The sequence below is a fragment of the Aedes albopictus genome, chromosome 3, assembly GCF_035046485.1.
Source record: "Aedes albopictus strain Foshan chromosome 3, AalbF5, whole genome shotgun sequence".
NCBI lineage: Eukaryota > Metazoa > Arthropoda > Insecta > Diptera > Culicidae > Aedes > Aedes albopictus.
The window spans coordinates 113,203,611-113,218,821 of NC_085138.1; the positions used below are offsets into that span (position 1 = coordinate 113,203,611).

General features: G+C 42.5%; 1 protein-coding gene across 1 annotated transcript in view; it reads left to right on the top strand.

Annotated features, from left to right (window-relative positions):
- Nucleotides 1-388: 388 nt before the first annotated feature.
- Nucleotides 389-15,211, top strand: part of LOC115268973 (organic cation transporter protein) — a 55,737-nt gene continuing 40,914 nt past the window's right edge. Inside the window, exon 1 of the mRNA XM_062860951.1 lies at nucleotides 389-828. Coding sequence (XP_062716935.1) covers nucleotides 783-828 — 46 coding nt within the window. The 5' untranslated portion in view covers nucleotides 389-782. The remainder of the gene's footprint in view (nucleotides 829-15,211) is intronic.

A 15,211-nucleotide genomic window follows, 5' to 3' on the forward strand; every position in this document is an offset into this window, starting at 1 on the left:
TGAGAGAGAGAGAGAGAGAGAGAGAGAGAGAGAGAGAGAGAGAGAGAGAGAGAGAGAGAGAGAGAGAGAGAGAGGCAGCTACCTTGCTACAATAGATGGTAGAACAAAATCACCATCATCAACTTTATTTTTTCGACCATTGTGCACTGATGTAAAATTAAATAAAAACATGTTTACACTCTTCAGGTCTAGAGGTTGGTTAACGTTCCTACATGCACATGTTTCACTCTGACTCCCGCACAACCCCAACAACCATTCACTTTTGTGGAAATTATGCCTCCTCGCGGGTGAGCGGGTGGACGACGGTAACGCAAGTTAGCAAACGCAAACGGAGTCCGGCCGCAGCGCGGCGAGTAGTTCACCCCGCGCGCGTCAGCGTCAATGAAGATTCACTTGTCTTTTATTCGTGCGCCGGCCGTCGACGATTCAAGAAGTGACCGCCTCGCCACACCGTAGAGTGCGACCCCGGTTAGCTGCGGTGTGTGGACTGGGACGTCCAGTAGTTGCGTACTGTTGCGTGCCTTGTTCAGGATCAGTCGGTCCAGTCGTTGTGCGGAAGAAGATCCGTTTCGGTGGTGATAGAGAAAGGTCAACGGTGGGTGATAGAGAGTGGTACCGTGAAAAGTGCAAATCCGCTGCTGGAATTAGTGGTTTTCGATCTAATAATAGTGGTGGAAAACTAGTGGAAGTAGTGAGCTGTTTTCCCGCGTGAAAAATCGCGCATCTGGAGAATTTCGTTTAGGCTGCTCTGGTGCATACCGTCGGCCAGTGGGCGGTGAAAGATGGGCGACTCTAACATTGAAATGCGCGCTCGAACGGAGGATGGAGGTAAGCTTGACTGGTGAAATGCTTGGTGAAATGTTATACTTATATCGTCTGACTGTAGTGTAAATATTTAACCGATTCGTTCAGTTGGATGGAAAAGAACGTCTTATATTTGAATTACAATTCGAATGCATTCAAGTACATATCGGTTGTGTTTAGTTGTCCTGGTGCAATATAATACCTTTGATCATAACAGCCAAAACATATGGCTTATATTATAAGGATATACCATGCACAGAACTAGGGGAACATATCTGTTGTCATAGCAAAAATCGTTGTTTTACTACAGTCAGTGCTATTGAACTTTGACTACAAGTTCATACCTACATTGATTTTTTTTGTAGTAGGTGGTACAGTCATTGCACAATTATGGGTCACTCTGTCACAATTATTAGTCAGTCAATTCACCATGCAATTCAAATGGAATTGACCCGTAATTGTGGGTAACCTATGATTGTGCTATGAATGTACCAAATCTAGTATTAAATGAGTTGTATCGGAATATTTTTTATTTCTGAAGGAGCTTGACTAATATTGTTTTTAAAAGTATTCAGTGTTCTGAGAGCACTTCAACAGTTTTTAAATTAGAACACATTTCAAACAATGATTAGCAAACTAATTTAAAACTGGAGGCATGTGTCAGCAATATTGTCATTTTAATCCTACGAAAAAACCGAAACGCTTGTATTTGAAAAGGATGAATTTGGGAGCACTGTGATCCTTTCTTATGTTCTATTTCAAAATATATAAAGATTGCCGTAACATCTTTTCAATAGATTCTTGAATTATTACTTGCATTATAGCTTGCTAATTATTTTAACCTTGGGCATTCAGAAGACCAAGATCGAAACCGGCTCTTGTATGTGTGGCAATAACCGGTGATTTGGCAAATACGTCAATTTATGAATATTAAAATGACGATGGACACAGGATGTCATTAGCCGCTGTCCATTAGACCTGTTCACTTTTTTTGACCTACCCGTGTCACATCAAATTATCAATCCACATGCTAAAACAAGGCTTCAGTCCAAAATTGAGCCAAATTGATAAAGGTTTAGAGGTGTATCAAATCGATTTTGTGTTTTTTCGAGCATTTTCACGAAAATATACTTCAATATCCAGAAAATTGCACCAAAAAGGTACCGAAAATACCGTAAAAATATAGTTAGAACAATACTCTACAACTTTGCCGAAGACACTACGGTGTTTAAATTGCGTATTTCAAAGTTATTCAACAATTTTCGTTAAAAATCACCAAAAAATACAATATTTTTACGATTTTTCATGTAAAAGTTATGTAATTTTACATTGTTTTAGGTGACTAATTTCATGAGCTATTGCTCCTATATGTTACGAATATTTCGTCCATACATCATTTTAGTGTAGAAATTCGTTTTCATTGACTAATTATCAAAAGTTTGTCACGTTGATACTAAAAATTGTACAGCATGCCAGCATAAAATAAAACAAAGTTACCCATGATATAAACGTCATGGGTCATGAACTGTACAAAATTTCAGCGCAATCGGTGAAACTATAATTTAGCGCAAGCGGTTCAAAGTTTACATAGGATTTACTATGGGAAAAGTTACACTTTCAAACAAAAAATCCCAGAGGTCGCCCCTTGTCTCCTTAATTCAAATATGAAACTTTATTTCGAAGACCGCAAAACAATTGGATGCTTGTGGAAAAAGTTATTGATTTATTACCGATTAGTGATCCGACGAACGGCTTTTTGTTTTGTTTTATCAGCAGCACTGCTGCCGCCGTTGCTGCATGGGGTGGCCGGTGGCATCACCACCCCCAGAAACAGCAGCAGCCAAGGCAGCAGCTACAGTGCTGCTGATAAAACAAAACAAAAAGCCGTTCGTCGGATCACTAATCGGTAATAAATCAATAACTTTTTCCACAAGCATCCAATTGTTTTGCGGTCTTCGAAATAAAGTTTCATAAATGATTTTTCTACAAGAAGCGTTGATCGATTTGAATTAAGGAGACAAGGGGCGACCTCTGGGATTTTTTGTTTGAAAGTGTAACTTTTCCCATAGTAAATCCTATGTAAACTTTGAACCGCTTGCGCTAAATTATAGTTTCACCGATTGCGCTGAAATTTTGTACAGTTCATATGGGACCTAAATGGAATCGAAAAAGTCAACTGGAGCGAGAATTTGATGTTTGTCCCATACTAGTGCATAGTAAGAATGAAGTTTCCCTTCATCGTGTAGTTGTGCTGATTTGTGGGTAGATAGATAACAAGTAAGCCACACCCACAGTTGTCTGTAAAATGTTGCATCCAGAAGCAGTTCCATCATCGTATTTAGCTAAATTGATCATTATCAAACAGATGCTCAATATTTCACCCAGCTGATATCGTCGACACGATTTATTGTCAACAAGTATAAACTAAATATCTTGCTAGTCCTGGAATGGGCTTAATTGGCAGGTCCCGATCATTATTCTTTGAGAGATTGCGTGTAAGTCATGGCAGATTCATCATCCTAACTGCTACAAAGAAAGAAAAAAAAGTTTATCATGTATTTGAGCTTGAACCTGGGACCTTCTGATCCGCAAGCTCGAGCCTTACCATCTGCACCATTTCTGATACTTAAATCAAAAGACATTAGAAGACGATGGCATGACGTCTTAATCATGGGTAACTTTGTTTTAATTCGTGCTGGTAACTCTGTGCAGGGTTGACAAACGTCCTTCTCGTCACCACTGCGTGAAGATAACAATAAAACAATCTTCGTCCGAAAGAACAACGGTGACGATTAGCCTTTTCGTCGCCGACTGCGGGCGTCACGACGAAGCTCAATCGTAAATAGTCACCCACCAACTTTTCCGTCGTCCTCTTTGTTCCCTGGAAATGAGCGACGACGAGCCAAGCCAACGCAAACTGGGAATAGCTTTTATTGGCGTTTTGGCACTTACGGTAATGTGAAACCTCACTAGCTCAGTTGGTAAGAGTGCTGGATTGGCAATCTAGAGGTTCGTTGTTTGATTCCAGGTGCAATTATTTTTTTATTAAAATCTTTTTTTTTTTTTGTGTGTTGCTGGTGGCAACATTGACTCCGTCGGCTAGACGCACTTGGACGAAGAGCGAAACAAAGCGAATGAAGATTTTGTTTTCGTCACGACGCAAGCCCTTCACGACGATTCGCTGGCTTGAATGAGTCATCCGATGGGGAACGAGCAACGATGACGATCTAGTTTTCGTTCTCGTCGTCGACTTTTTTGGTCGTACGGCGACGATTTTCAGCCCTGACTCTGTGCGATTTTTAGTATCAACGTGGCATACTTTTGATAATTAGTCAATGAAAACGAATTCCTACACAAAAACGATGTAAGGACGAAATGTTCGTTACAAAAAGGAGTAATCGCTAATTAATTTAGTCACTAAAAACAATGTAAAATTACATGACTTTTATATGTAAAATCGTAAAAATATCGTGTTTTTTGATGATTTTTTAACTAAAATTGTTGAATAACTTCGAAATACGCAATTTAAACACCGTAGTGTCTTCGGCAAAGTTGTAGAGTATTGTTCTAACTATATCTTAACGGTATCTCCGGCATCTTTTCGGAGCATTTTTGTGAATTTCTGAGTAAATTTCTGTGAAAACGGTTAAAAAAACACAAAATCGATTTGATACACCTTTAAATCTTCATCAATTTGGCTCAATTTTGGACTGAAGACTTGGTTTTACATGTGGATTGATAATTTGATGTGTCACGGAGAATCGGAGAAAAAAAGTTTCAAAGTGAACAGGTCTACTGTCCATGAACTAAGTAGACTCAAATTTGGCATACTCAGACACCCTCTCCCCTCTCGTAGACTTTCGCCCATACAAAATTTTCTCCGCCTCTCTGCCCCTTAGAGTCTTCATGGGCGTAGCCAGTTTTTTTAAGTCGAGCCAACTCAAAGAATATCAATAACTCAGCGTAATTAAGGTTTTTATCCACAATTATCAAACCTCTTTTACTCGAGAACTGCAGGAAATTTCGCCAAACATTTCTTCAAGAGAACCACTTCAATCTTAAAATAGAATTTTATCAAATAACATGCTTGGTAGAATGACTAAATTTTGTGATGTTTATTTATGGAATACAAAAACAGCATGCCAAATTTTCCAGATATGCCGAATCCGGTTGCGGTAGGGAAATAGAAGGACTTTGTAGAACCATATGCTGCTATAGAGTGTGGTTATGTGCCACTGCTACACGAATTTTCTCTAGTATTCAATTCAAACAAACGTCATTCTAAGAGCAAAATAACTAGGATTTCATGTTATGTTGGTTCGACCGTGATTGGAGATCAGAGATAGTTCCGGCTTTGCAGTCTTGTTTTAGTGGAACAAACTATTTAATTTTGTCCGACGTTTCGACACCGGGTTTCCCTGAAGAAGACGCCGAACCCGGTGTCGAAACGTCGGACTAAATTAAATAGTTTGTTCCACTAAAACAAGACTGCAAAGCCGAAACTATCTCTGATAACTAGGATTTCTTTAAGAGTCCTTTCAAGGACACCTTTAGAAATCCCTTTATGCATTTATTCAGGATCTTCATCAGGGATTCTTTCAGTAATTCCACAAGGGACTTCTTCAGGAGTTTCTCTCTCGTGGGTTCCCCCATGTGCATCTTGCAAGGTTCGATAGTGATTGTTTCGGGCGTTGTTCCAAGAAATGCTTCAAGAATTCCTCCCATGATTCCTTCAGAAATTTTTGCAGATACTTCTGCAAGGATGCATCGACGAATCCCTCCTAGAATTTATCCTTAGCTTCCTTCAGTGATTCCATCATGGATTGCTCCAGCGAATTTTTCAAGAATTCCTCTATGGGTTTCACCAGACATTCGTCCGGGAATTTCTCCAGGGATATCTATAGAGATTCCTCCAGTGATTGTTCCAGTGCTTTTTTACGAGGTTTCCTTCAGGAATTTCTTCAGGGATTCCCAAAGGAATATCAACAGAAATCAGAGAATTCTTCAGGGATTACTCCATATATTCCTTCAAGAATTCCACTAGAGATTGCTCCAATAATCCGAATTATTTCAGTTGGAATATCTTCCAGAAACATTTACAGGAAATGTTACCAGACATTGGCTAAACATTAATCCAGGAGTTCCTTAAAACATTGTACAATGCATTCTTTTGGGAGTCCATGCAAAGATTCCAACAATAATTCGTCCAAAAATTATTGCAGACATGGATTCCTTAATATTTTTTTTTTCCTACAGAAACTCTTCCAGGAATTTTTTAGATACGCTTTCCTTGGATTACCAAAGGATAATTCCTCATAGGGTTTCTTCCGAGATTCCTCATGGGATTTCTTTAGGGTTTCACCCGGGAATTTCTTCTGTGTTTCTTTCAGAAACAACTCTAGTGATTATTTTAAAAATTCCACCAAGGATTCCCCCTGGAAGACTTTTCAGAACTCCTTCAGGAGTTCCTCTTGGAATTCTTTCAGGAATTCCTCCAGAATTTAATCCAGTTCTTCCGTGAGGGACTTTTTAAGGATTTCCTAAGGAGGGCCTCTAGGAATTGTTTCCGGGATTCCTTCAGGAACAGCTAAAGGGATTCCTCAAAGAGTTCCTCCACGAACTCTTCTAAGAATTCCTTCAGGATTTTTCCAAGGATTCCATCTGCAATTTCCTCTGGAATTATTCCTGGGATTCCTCCAGGAATTTCTCAAGGGATTTTTCCACGAATTTCATCTAAGATTGCTCCAGGAATTATTCCAGGAAATCCTTCAGAAATTCCTCTAGACAATCCTCCAGATATTCCTCCAGGAATTCTTCTAGAGATTCCTCCGTTAATCCCTACAGGCATTCCTCTAGGATATCCTCCAGGGATTCTTATATTTTACATGCGTACATTTTACATGCGCCTAAATGAAGGCATGCACGCATATGACCTCCACTTTATCATCTTTTGCAACAGCTTATACGATTATTGGTTGTCTGGGTGGGAGCTGACCGAGCACCGGGACATACGAACTGTCCTGCACTGCAAAATATGTTTGCTGGTAATCAGCAAACTTTGCTGATTTTTTGCGTGCTGATTGCATTCAGCAATACAAATTACTGAGTATCAGTAATTATATTTCAACTTTCTGAACCATCCAGCAATTTTGACAGTTGATCAGTAACGTTGTGCTGAAATTCATCAAAAATGTTGCTGATTTTTTGCGTGTTGAAAGCATTTCCAAAATTTTGGTGTGTAGCGGAGTAAGCCTAGACGTGGCGGGGGACCAACAATGGGCTCTGCTCTCCTCTTCAGAAATTCCACACATCCGGAAGCAAACTCTATACAACCGACATGACACCGCTTTCAAAGTGTCGCAGTCCAGCTAGGATTGCCTCGGGCACATCAGGAACGATGGCAGTAAGTTCCTTAGGGGCCGTTCATAAACCACGTAGACTTTTTGGGGCGAGGGGGGGGGGTCTGCCCAAAATCTACGATCCATACAAATTTCAAAATTTTTGTATAGACAAAAGTCTACGAGGGGGGAGGGGGGGGGGTCTCTGAGATTGCCAAATTTTGGTCTACGTGGTTTATGAGCAGCCCCATATTATGGTATACTGGTCATGCTTTGTAATTGGTAGCTGAGATGGTACACGCTTAGGTAACTATGCACAAGTGAGCTGACGGCGACGGTATTCTATCCTCTTGGTAAGGTCGGGTGACACTGACTTGAAACGGCGGATAGGCTATAATGTCGATGCTGTCTTCCGCCCCATAAAACCGTGACATGGCCTTAAAGTACGTTCCTGATCTGTGCCCAGATTAGGCAACTAACTGGGTGGAAATAGGTTCAGATGAACACACTGATTATCGCTGATTTGGCTGTGAGCTCAATCCCCACAAGGGCCTGGGCCAACCGGGTGGCCTTCCTGCTTGCATAAATAACCATCAGGATCCTTGGCGACTACTTCATTTGTAGTGAGGGATAGCGGCTCTAAGGGGGGCCCAACAGACATGACTTCGAAATCCATCAACAGTAACAACGTGATAGAGATTGGAGTGGCGGAAGGAGCGGCGTTGAACCCGTTCGCGCGTGGAGGTTTAGCTAGTTCGCCACTACGAGGGGCTGGTGCACCCACCAACGAGCAAACGGCAGGTAGTTCAACAAGTGGAACAAGCACGAAGTGGCACAGCGTCGGCCGAGAAAGCACAGATGACCGGTGTAGACCTCACGCGGGCGCTGAACCGCATTAGGAGTGGACCACTAAAGATGTTGGTAGTTGCCAAACAGCTGGACGAGCTGATCGGCTACACGAACGGGCGGAACAACACCAGTAAGGACCAGACACAAGTCCAGCTGAAGCTCCGCAAATCGTTGGTTATGGCCAAAAAGGAGTATGATTTCCTGATCGAGGCATGAAGTGCGGCAGACGCGAGCAAGGAGGAACGGTCCACTCAAACGGGCAGCTTACTCTTTGCGGGAAATGCGACGATGCAGTTCGAAACCATGCAGCTTACGGCTCGAGCTGCATGGTCGAAGCCTGCTGATGAAACGCGGCCAAAGAAGCGTCCGGTAGAGACGAGCGAATAGTCGAAGAAAGAGAAGGGTGCGGCCAGCGCCAATAACCAGGTTGCCAAGCCGGTTGCGAAACGCGCAAGGGGTAGGGAAACCGAGCCCCAACAGGCCAACCCTAGGTAGAACGGAGGCCAAGCGGATCAAGATAAGGAGAACCCTTGGATTACGGCAGGAGAAAATAAAAGGGTGAGAACTGTGAAGCAAGCCCACAAACGAGAGAAAAGTGACGCACTGGTCTTAAAAACCGAGGCAGACACGTACGCGAAGGTGCTTGTGGGAGTTGGAGAGAGGTGTCCGACCCTCCGAAGATTGAAATGCCACCTTTCAGCAGTGTGTATGCTCGTTCGATGTTGTTGCTAGTGTTGCGTAAAGCGTTTGTTTGGTTGAAATAGTTGAAATACATTAAGTTTAAGTTTTATTCGAAACACTTTTAGTTTGTACTTCTTCTTGTAACGCAAGTCCCCGTTAAGTGCTGCTGGAGAATTATATGTAAAGCTAACAGTGCTGAGGGCCATGCGAGGCAAAAATCGTTTCGCAAAAAAGCATCCGGCGCACAAGGACGGGAGAGATGATGCTAGTGCTGATGAAGGAAGCATTCAAAAATGGCATTTCCTACAAAGCACTAGCCCAAAAACTACTTGGCCAAAAAGTGCAGGTAAGCGCCCTAACGGCGGAGGCAACTCTACAGTGTAAAAACCTAGACGAGAATGCCGACACAGAAGAGCTCGCAGCTGCACTTAAACGGCAGTGCGAGATACACGTACATACCAAGTGCATCGATCCGCCTGCGAAAGGGCCCGGCGGGCATACAGATTGCCACGTTGAAGATCCCCGTGGCGAATAAGGCGACAATATCAAGGTAGCTTGGTCAGAGTTCCTGCTCAGCACATATGAGCCGCCAGTGGCGTGCTTCAAGTGTTTTGAGCAAGGGCATAAGTCGTTGGCATGCAAAGGTCCTAACCGGAGCAAGCTCTGCAGGAAGTACGGAGCAGAAGGCCACATCGCCAGGGAATGCAACTCGGAACCAAAATGCGTGATTGAAGCCGCACAACAGTTGCTGTCACGGAGTCAAGTACAGACATCGCCCTAATAGTGAACCCCTACTGCATCGCCCCCCCCCCTGATAACGGGAATCAATGGGGCGTATTACTGTAGTGTATTACGCCCACCCATGTGGCCGATAGACCAGTTCTCATCAATGCTGAATGCGCTAACAGCGCACTAGTACAGTTGAGTCCGGTGGTCATCGGCGGAGACTTCAACGCCTGGGCGATCGAGTGGGGTAGCCGATTGACTAACGCGGAAGGCTGGGCAGTGGGCACTACTCGAAGCTATGGCTAGACTGAACGTGGATGTCGCGAACATAGGTGATAATAATACCTAGGGGAACTGCGGCCATAACGCCCATAGGGGGCAAGTTGCGCCACCCTTGTTTTAGGCAAACCACGTTATTTTCAGTACTTTTTTCAATTCGCTAAAATAAGAATAAAAATGCTTTTTTACATTTGAGTTCACATATTTTTACTAAAAAAATTGTACAAAAACTTCGAAAAAAGATTTTGGTTACTTTTGATGTAATTTTAGCCTGTCAAATGTTTGCACTTTTTTACATCATTTAAAAGATTTTTTTTCTCGCTATCCCCACAAACTGTTTTGCACACTCCCATTGTTTGTGTACCAAGCGGAAAAAGTATCGAATTTGACCCTTACAACTTTTTTACAAGGGTCCAAACTTCTGAGGTATGTGTGGGGTAAAATGCCCACCCCTAGTTGTTTACATTAAAATAGCCATTTAGATCCAAATTCGGGCACAAATTATGTAGAACACAAGTTGGAACCAAGCAACAGCACATTGTTACTATTAATAAGTTCACTAATCACACAGCCATACTTCATTTTGTAGTAATTATTGATAAAACAGCTCACTATGGCGTTTTCATGGAATTAGGATTAGCATTAGCATTAGCATTAGCATTAAGCGAGTCGCACAAATTCGTAGGTGGTACAGTCCTAGACCGCTGTTATGAGGGTTGGCTCCTTCCCGTCCGAACCAAAGCACAAAGATTTGGGACTAATCTCTGACTCTTAGACAAGACTGACGCAATCCTCCAATGGTCGAGCACTGTCCTGGCCACGTCCTTGCGACTGCTGAGGAATGGGAAAGGATGGTTAGTTTTGAACACCTATGAAAAATGTAGACAACTCTACGATCTCTCGGGCCTAGGTGTCACGGGAATTTGGGTGTTGTTAGTGGAAGGGTAAACTCCAAAGGATACGCTTGGTTAACGTTCAGGCACACCATTGTTAGACTGCTTCGAATCAGATTCTTCGGTTGATAATCTGAAATATAAAATAATATTAACATCGTACGTCAAATATGCTACATATTAGTGATACGCTCGCCACAGTTACATATTTTTAAAATATTATTTATATAGTACGATACATTTACCTGAATCCTGCTGAAATAAAATGTTGATTAGCAGTACATTGAAACACAAATGCTACAAAACACAAGGAAAAGAGCATCAAACTTTGATCTTGGAATATTAAAAAATACGGTAAATATCAAGATCGAAATTTGATTTGGTAGATCTTACACCGCAACGCACCATTCTAAGGTGATCTACCCACGTTACGGGGTCTATGGCGTTTTCATGGAATTGACCCATAATTACAGGTGATCCATAATTATGTAATGACTATCTACCCTTCACGAATAATAACAGTTGACAATAAACCAGGCGCGCAAGTATATGTACACAATTTGGCATCCTGGCGTTAGCTGTGGCTAGTGGCGCGTTTTACCCCGCATTGAAACTAAAATTCTGAATATCAAACTTTTTTTCAAATTTGAATTTTTTAGTAGTAAAACATTAAACTGGTTTATGGTTTCTTCCATTTGGAAGGAAACATGTTGGCGCTTCATGTAAGTGCCAAAAAATGTGTATTATAAAGTGTTTCGTGATTAAAATTGGACTCTTCCTTAACGTGGGCGTCTTACCCCCAGTTCCCCTACCGCAGGAACGGTATTTTCCGATTGTATCGAGTCGTTCTTTCTCCTATGTTATTCGCAATGGGAATTTTTACGGGTGGCTTATTAGGCCTACGCCAACACTACTGTCTCGCCGGAGGGCCATCGTGCCAGTTCTGTTTAACGTCCCAATCAATACTGGGACGATAACGCTGATGGGGCTACCACCTTGGGTCTAGCTGGGCGTGATGCAGCATTTCTTACTCAGCCGCTGCATGCCAGAAAAGACGCTGTTTGAGCCGCACCTCCTTGGTGAACAGACGCTCGAGACGTACCTTCTCAATCTAGCTGAAGTCAGAAGAACAAAAGTGCCCAGGCTGCACTACCAGCTAAGCACACAACTCTTAGCTGGCGGCCTTTGTCATCGCTTGACCCGAGGAAGCATCAGGTAGGAACTTGTGAGGACCAGAGCTATGCTGGACGCTCTCCTTTTCGATTCACCGTTTTGCAGCCCACCGCGATAGACCCCCCCCCCCCCCCCTAAAGCGAGTCATCGATGTTAGTTGCTACGCAGGTAATCTTGAGGGTGTGATGTGACCTAGCCCCTCTCTGAATGAAATTGTTAGTAGTGGCCTATATTTGTGCTCCACATTGCAACTAATTACGTTACACCGTAGCCGGTAGGAAGTTTTATCAAATATCTTGATAATGACTGATGTATGTACCATTGAATGCGCCATTTACCATATTTGAGTTTATCACCAGACGAGAATCATTCAAATGCATTATCAGCAGCCATTCCATACGGGACGTGCCACTTACATGTTGTAATTCTTGTACCTGTATAGATAGATGGTTCTCTGTTCAAGTTCAACAAAAGCATGCATGTTTTTTGCTTGCAGAAAAAGTCACAATTTGAACAGGAACGGCGACAGCACTGCAGATAAGGCAATCAACAACATGGTTACTGGTGCTGGCAATTTAGAGCACAAAAATGCAAACAAACAAATTCCGGTTAGCTTCAGTTCAAGTTGAAGCTAATCAAAGTGAAAGTATAAACAAAAGTGGACATTCTTGGCGCATGTCTGATAACCTCGAGCGGTGTATGTGCGATAGGCGTGAGCACATTCTTTAATATGATCTTGAAAAATCGTTCGAAATTGCAAAACTTACTCTTTCAGTGTTTTAGTGCAATTGAGAATATTGTCACAGTTAATTTTATTTGAAATCTTCATAATACACTACGTTTGGGAAGTCTACAACATCTCTAACCTCAAGGCAATATAGATCGACCCAAGAATCTAATTCCTACAATCTTAGAAATCAGCGATTCTAAATTGCATAGCATACCTGCCAATTCCCAACCCTTTTGTCTATCAGGAACGGTAGAATAATGCTCACCCAGTGCAGTGGGTGGGCGAGGAACTCCGACGATGAAAGCTTTATGAGCCGTCGTCCGTTTATCGTTTCTATTGACACTAATACGCGTATTGTTTGCGGTCAGAAAGCTCGTAAAGTAAGTAGGCAATGCAATAAAGATAAATGCACCGCACTGTACATGAACGACGCGACGGGATGACATAGGGGAAGCTACACGTAATTTGATACCATTTAGTTGAATGTACTATACCAACCGACAATTTCGACATTCGACTACCGGTGGCTCTCCTAGAGACAAATGCGACTAAACAAGCAAAATAGCTCAGTACCTACGCTTGAACGCGAGCAATTTAGTCGGCTGGACGATTCCGAGCAAGTCGAGTTTGCCTACGCTGATTTGATGTAGGCACACGATGTAGGAGGGGGTTAAGCGAATTAGATAGGTGTATTATCAACAAAATTCACTTAACTAACGACGCGCTCGTCATATGTTCGTGAAATTGGTCTTGAACTTGGATTGCTATCGCAGATAGGTTGTCGTTAGCTGATTGTTTGAATATGATGCCGATTTCGACTCACTTAGATGAAATAGTTGAGCAATAGTGAAATAATGAGGAAAAAGAAAGATCAATTTAAAAGGTATATAAATCAATTCTAGCGTAGCATAACATAGAACCCATATAGCTGCAGCAGTGAGTGCGCGGCTATTGAGAAAGACCATGCTGAAGGTAATAATTTCCCAGATGGATGAGAACATGCCTCTGGTGCCGATCTACTCATTCTAAGGGTAACGGGTTCGATTCCTCTTCAATTCCAGAAACTTTTTGAAATTTCGTAACCCAAGAAGTGATCAGAGAACATAAGGCTGAGAAGCAGCAGGTTTTGTTCCAGTGAGAACGTTGCGCAGTGAGATCTACTGTTTGAAACTCTACAGAAAATTCTTCAGGAATCCCTGATGGTTCAAGAAACTGTCTTAGAGCGATCCTTGCAGATACTTCTGAAGAAATCCCTCATTGAAATTTCCGAACAATTCCAGGAAGAATTCCTAAGGATTTATAGGAGGTGTTCCCGAAGGAAGATCAGGGGGAATCCCGAAGTAGTTCCAGAAGGAATCCCCGAATGAATTCCAAGAGGAATCCCTGAAGATATTCCAAAAATAATCTTCGAATGAATTTCAGGAGAAACCTCCGAAGACTTTCCGGGCGGAATCCCTGCTGGAATTTCAAGAGGAATCTTGGAAGGCATTCCAGGAAGAATCTCCGATGGACTTCCAGGAGGAATCTCCGAGTGAATTTCAGGAAGGAATTGCCAAAAGCTTTCCAGAAGGAATCCCCGAAGGATTTCCAGGAGAAATCTCCGAAGGATATCCAGGAGGAATCCCCGATGGATTTTCAGGAAAATTTCTCGAAATAATTCTGGAAGAAGTCCTCGAAGGAATTCCAGGAGTAATCCCCGAAGGAATTTCAGGATGAATTCCCGAAAGAACTCCAGGATGAGTACACGAAAGAATTCCAGGATGAATCTCCGAAAGGATTTCAAGAGGATTCCCTGAAGGATTTCCAGGAAGAATCAAGAAGTTCTCTTCCGAAGGTTTTCAATTAGGAATCATTGGAAGATTTCCAATGGGAATCTCTGTAGGATTTCCAGGAGGAATCCCCGAAGGATTTCTAGGAGAAATCTTCGAAGAACTTTCAGGAGGGATCCCCGAAAGAATTACTTGTGGCATTCCAGAAAGAAAACCTGGAGGATATCCTGAAAGAAATCCAGTAGGGATTTTTATGAGAAAGCCATGAGATATGCCTGTTTATTGTCCTAAAGAAATTCTTGAAGGAGCTCTTAGAAGAATTTCTGAAGGAACTTTTGTAGAAGTTCCTGAAGAAGCTTCTGAAGAAATTTTTGATGTAGCTCCTGGAGGCATTCCTGCATCATACTCGAAAACTCTCCGAAAGAACTCTGGGATCCCTGGAAGATCACCTAAAAGAATCCCTAAAGAAACTTCTGGAGGAATCCCTGAAGGAACTCCTGGAGGAATCTTGGAAGGATCTCGTGGACTAATCCATGAATTAACTTCTATAGGAATCCTTGAAGATACTTCTGGAAAATTTCTGAATATTCCTGGAGGTATCATTGAATCCTCCTGTAGGAATCTCTGGATAATCATACCATCTACTAGAGCTGCGGCAACACACGCGAGCTGGGAACAGCTTTCATCGTGATGGGTGATATGCAGAGGCGCGTGATCGGTTGGTGGCCGATCGACGAAAGAATGTGCAGGTTGAGGATCAAGGGCCGATTCTTCAACTTCAGCATAATAAACGTGCACAGCCCACACTCCGGAAGTACTGATGATGACACGGACGCATTTTACGTGCAGCTCGAACGCGAATACGACCGCTGCCCAAGCCACGACGTCAAGATCATCATAGGAGATTTGAACGCTCAGGTAGGCCAGGAGGAGGAATTCAGACCGACGATTGGTAAGTTTAGCGCCCAC